General features: G+C 57.1%; 1 protein-coding gene across 1 annotated transcript in view; it reads left to right on the top strand.

Annotated features, from left to right (window-relative positions):
• The window catches only part of SPTBN1 (spectrin beta, non-erythrocytic 1), a 127,758-nt gene that overhangs the window by 118,496 nt on the left and 4,067 nt on the right, over nucleotides 1-5,195 (top strand). Inside the window, exons 28-31 of the mRNA XM_030886672.2 lie at nucleotides 156-240; nucleotides 830-1,026; nucleotides 2,001-2,110; nucleotides 2,727-2,793. Of these exons, the coding sequence (XP_030742532.1) occupies nucleotides 156-240; nucleotides 830-1,026; nucleotides 2,001-2,110; nucleotides 2,727-2,793 (459 nt within the window). The remainder of the gene's footprint in view (nucleotides 1-155; nucleotides 241-829; nucleotides 1,027-2,000; nucleotides 2,111-2,726; nucleotides 2,794-5,195) is intronic.

Below are 5,195 nucleotides of genomic sequence, written 5' to 3'. Positions count from 1 at the left end.
GCAGGGGACAAGTGACCCTGCAGTTCTCAGCAGCTCTGTGTGAACCCGTCCCACCCCCTCTCGCTCCCTCCTCTTCCCCAGTGGAGGGACCTCGCAACCCTGGCTGGGTGAGGACATGGTGCGTACGGGTGCTAAGCCAGGCTTTCTCCCCACAGATCAAGGAGAAGTTACTGCAGCTGACGGAGAAGAGGAAAGAGATGATTGACAAGTGGGAAGACCGATGGGAGTGGCTGAGACTGAGTAAGCACGGGCCGCGGGTCTCTGGGGCGGGGACACCTCCGAGCTTGTGTTCCGGTGCTGCTGGATGCAGCCCTGTCTCTTCACGCGTGCCACTGTTCACAGTGGTTCTCACGTTGTGATGTCCTGTTTCACATCATAATGATTTCTCTGCATGTCCGGTGGGTGTGTTTCTTACCCCATGACTGAGCTAAGCGTTGTTTGGAACCCCCTCCACCCCCCCAAATCCTGACCCTCTTCAAGAAGCAGTAGTGCTCATAGAAGGTCAACACTGTTAGCATCCAGACCACAAGCACCCTCTCCAGTGTTCTTAGCGGGAAGTTGGATTGAAACCAGAGCCTGCATCCTAGGGCTGCTGTGGAGTGCATATACAGAAGTAGACCCTTGAATGCCCCTTCGTACAGCTTTGCAGCATGACCTTAGCCCAAGTTGTCCCCTCCCCTATCCTCCCAAAGGAAAGGGCAGCACAGCCACCCAAGAGAGAGGGACCTAGGTACAGACGGAGGAGAGCCGCTGTTTCGGCAGCTGCCGCCAGAGGGCAGTGTCAGGAGCGGTGCCAGTACTCACACACACACACCCGCCCCCTGTGCAGTTCTGGAGGTTCATCAGTTCTCGAGGGACGCCAGTGTGGCCGAAGCCTGGCTGCTCGGACAGGAGCCATACCTCTCCAGCCGGGAGATCGGCCAGAGTGTGGATGAGGTGGAGAAGCTCATCAAACGCCACGAGGCATTTGAGAAGTCTGCGGCCACCTGGGACGAGAGGTTCTCCGCCCTGGAGAGGTTGACGACGGTGAGTACCCGGGCGCTGGCTGGACTTGTCTTGGGTGGCCCCGGACAACCTGCCTGCCTGCTGCAGTCTTGGACCAGGAAGCCCCCTCACTGCTCTGCTTGGGAACGTCTGACCCTAGGGATCGGTTTTCTTGGTCCAGGGCCCGGAGAGGGGACCCAGGCTCAGCCCCTGGACTTGGGATCGCTTCTGACAGCCTTGGGCCCGGGACTTGGGTGGCGGGGGTCCACTTTTCTCAAATATCTCCCAGAAGCCTTAGTTTCGTTTCGAGGGCGAGGATCTGAAGATCCTTTTCCAGAACTTGGCGGAGTCAGGCCATCATAAACAAGCCCTTCTCGTCCCTGGTGTCCTCCTACCAGCATGGTGGAGGCTTTCACCTCGAACTTGCTTGTGGTCGATCTCTCCCAAGGCGTTGCCCTCTGAATTGAAAGCCATTCGCTTGAACCCCTTTGCCTCCATAAGCCACCCCCGCCCCCAATTTCTGCTGTTCTGGGCGTTTAAAACAGACGTGTTTATTTTTGTGTTAAAAAACGCATCCTTCCGACATGGGCGGGTTTCTCATGAAACAGTCCTTTCCGTCAGACAGCTCTCTGGGACAGGTCGGCGGTCCCTGGCTGAGCACATGAAGCCCCTGTGAGGACTCCTGCAGCTCTGTTTGGGGGGCAGTCAGCAGGGACCCTCACGAACAGGGCCTTCCAGGCTCTTGACTGGTTCAGAAGTTAAGTGTGAGGTCACAGGAGGCACCGCTCCAGTTGACAGCACGGTGCCCACCCGTGGAAGGGACCGCACTTGTCCTGCAGCCCGCCGATGCAGAGATGCAGGCTGGCTGCCATTCCTGGGACCCAATTCCACTTGGCGTAGGATGTGAACCCCCCTACCCCCCGTGTTGGAGCCCAGGCAGGAGGGTGCCCCGAGTCTCCCGGCAGGAACCCACCTGGGCTCTGCTGATGGCACCCTGCCCTCCCCTCCACCCCCAGCTGGAGCTACTGGAAGTGCGCAGACAGCAAGAGGAAGAGGAGCGGCGGCGGCGGCCCCCCTCCCCCGAGCCCAGCACCAAGGCCTCGGAGGAGCCCGGGTCCCAGCAGTGGTGAGTCTCTCCGGCAGAAACGCTGCGTGAGCGTCTAGAGTGCAGTCACTCTGCACGACAGGGACTCGCTTCCTCACAGGCTCGCACCCGCTGAGAGTAGATGGGGTGGGGCATGCACGCAAGCGTGCCTGTCCCACACACGCACACACTCACTTGCTCAGAACCTCCTCGTGACGGAGCGGTTAGGCAGAGCACCCACAGGTCAGATGAGTGGGCTTTGGGGACACTGCGGATAACTTGCTTTAAGCTCTAGTGAGGAGCAGACGTCCTCTGTGGGCACTCATCTTGCTGGGGGTGGGGGCGGGGCAGGGCCACGCCCAGGAGGCAGACTCTGGAACAGCGGTTCTCAACCTGTGGGTCACCCGATTCGTAACAGTAGAAAATGACAGGAAGTAGCAATGAAAATCGCTTTATGGTTGTGGGTCACCACAGCATGAGGAACTGTATGAAAGGGTCGCAGCAATAGGAAGATTGAGAACCACTGCCCTAGAATCCGCATTAGACACTTGGGAAGAGTGGGTGACGGGGACTTTGCAGGGAGGAGGAAACTTGTCCTAAAATTGACCGATGATGTTCCCCCCACCCTTGTTCCCCACCCCCTCCTCTCCCCCCACAGGGATCCTTCCAAAGGAGAAGAGCAAGTTTCTCAGAATGGTTTGCCCGTGGAGCAAGGGTCACCTCGGGTTAGTTACCGCTCCCAAACCTACCAAAACTACAAAAACTTTAACAGCAGGCGCACAGCCGGTGACCAGCCCTGGTCAGGACTGTGAGACTGCGCCCGCTGTGAAGACCTTCCCTCCTGAGTCATTTCGGCCCCACTTCACCACGGTGTTCATTTTTTACTTACTGCGTAGCTTCCTTGGTTCCACGTTTGTTTGCGTTTAACCCATGTTATTGGAGTCCTCTCAACTGGCACGTGCCCAGTTTGCCTTAAAGCAACATACTTATTTTTTGTTTTATTTATTGTGAGCTTTTTACTTTATCGAGATTTCACAGCGAAAACCTTAGATGCGTAATTGACATTAAGTGAGCTTTCAGCACAAAGAAGATGAAAACTAGAGTTGGACAGGTATGGCTCACCGGTGGCACTAACAGGGGCAGTCCTGTGCTGCAGCTCTTGTTAACCTGGCCGAGGTAACGTGGGTACCACAGGGGCTAGTCGTGACTTGGAAGGCTAGCGTGCGAGGTGGGAGATTGTTGTACCCAAACCGAAACCCAGGGTCACTGTGTAACATTCCACCAGGGACAGACTTGTTCTTACCAGAGAAAGGTGTCCCCGATCAGCTTGCCAGCTCCAGTGTCGTGAGACCGCTGCCGGGCCCTCTCGCATAGTCCTGCCAAGTGTGTCAGGTGGTGCTGCCTGCACCTGGGGTACGGCATGCTACTGCTGTTGTGGCAGCAGTGACCACCGCGCCTGGTCCCCTGGGACTCCGACATGCGTGGCCCAGCGTGCGGCTGCCACACCAGCACCAGCATGCCTCGGAAGGAAGCTCCCCCTCCCCCCCGACGCGCAGGCCATGCTCCAGGTGTCAAAATTGTGGTTAAATTCAAATCAATAGAGCAAAAGCCATTTCTGGTTCATCCTGGTTACTTGAACAGAGCACTGGGTGGCCCATCCCGAGGAGCCCACGTGCAGTGCGTGCCTCCTGGCCTCAGAGTCGGGGTGGCATCCCCGAGGTCCCCCTCAGACCCGGGTTCTCATTTCCTGGAGGCTCTCTGAGGAGGTGGGGGGTGGGGTGGGGAGTTGGTGGGACGGTGAAAGGGCCACACAGACTCCGCGGAAGTCCTGGTCCTTGGGAGCAGGTGCTGACAAACGAGGCGTAGGTCTAAAGGAGCAAGCCCGAGCCCGGCGTCCATCGGCCCTGAAACTCCCCTCGCTCGTCTGCCATTTGCCATATGTACACCGTCGGGGGGGACCGCAGACTGATACGTGGGCCCCCGAGTTCAGTCTCGTTTGTCTCTCCATCTCCTGATGCATGTTTTTTTTTCTTTTGTCAGGATAACATTGTGTAGCATTGTGTGTGTGTGTGTGTCTGTGCATACATGTCTGCTCGTGACTGTGGATGGGCATGTAGACAGACACTAAGGGTCCGCTTCTGACGTTCTGGGGACGTGTGCTCTGTTCTTGGATCTCTGCCGTAAAACACACCCGCCTCCTTGTAAAGAAGTCTGCCTTGTTGCTCCAGGGCAGTGTGGGGCCCCACGTCACATGTCTGTCTGGCTCTGGATTAGAACGTGTGTCCCTGACCTGGTGTGTGACGCTTCCAGTGAAGTGCACACAGACATGTGCGTGTGTCAGCTTTGATCCTCAGGGCCACCCCGTGTGATGCCTTTTGTGTCCACAAGACCAAAAAGAAACACCCCCCCAAACACACACACACACACACTCAAGCTCCACGGGAAGCGGGTCACCTGCTCCCAGGTTGCCTCCTGTCTGGAAGGTGGTAGAGCTGCACAAGGTCTAACCTCGGCCAGACGGAGAAAGGAGAAGGGCTGTGCAGAGACCAAGTTCACGGGCCCAGTAACGCCACGTTGCTTTACGCACCTTGAAAACATGGGCAGGGTGTTGCTTGTGCTGCTGGTTGTCACGGTGGCGTGTTGTGATCCCATCCGCCCAGCGGCGTGTCCAGCCACTAACGTGCTCTGGACTCGCGGCTGCAGAGGAGCCAGCGGTGGGGGCGGGGCGGGGTCCCGTGTACTCCGCAGGAGCTCACAGCACAACATGATTTGCGTGTGATGTTTGTGTCGTGTGCTGTGTTGTCTGTCAGCATGCTTGCCGCACACGTCCATTAAAATTCATTTTGTTCCTTTGCTCCCCTTGTCTTCTTGGTTAGTGCTCATTTGCATACACATTAATTTCCTCTGCATCCCTGGTTTGAGGTTTTCTCTTTCCTTCTAACAAGAAAGAAAGAAAACTTGCTGCAGGAAAAACCCCCCCCACCCCCCTTAGAAGAGGTGGTCCCTGCCCCTGCCCGGCCAAGTGAGGTAGCGTTTAGTCTCAGGTCACCGTGCCCCCGAGCCAGGGTATTGCTGCTACCTGCCATTCTCCTGGACTCACATGGTACAAGCCTTCCAGGACACTCCT

This window comes from Echinops telfairi, unplaced genomic scaffold, assembly GCF_000313985.2.
Source record: "Echinops telfairi isolate 266 unplaced genomic scaffold, ASM31398v2 ScPeMD7_2573;HRSCAF=3158, whole genome shotgun sequence".
NCBI classification, from domain to species: domain Eukaryota; kingdom Metazoa; phylum Chordata; class Mammalia; order Afrosoricida; family Tenrecidae; genus Echinops; species Echinops telfairi.
Note: the sequence above shows the minus strand (reverse complement) of the source record. Positions and strands in the feature narration are given on the sequence as shown.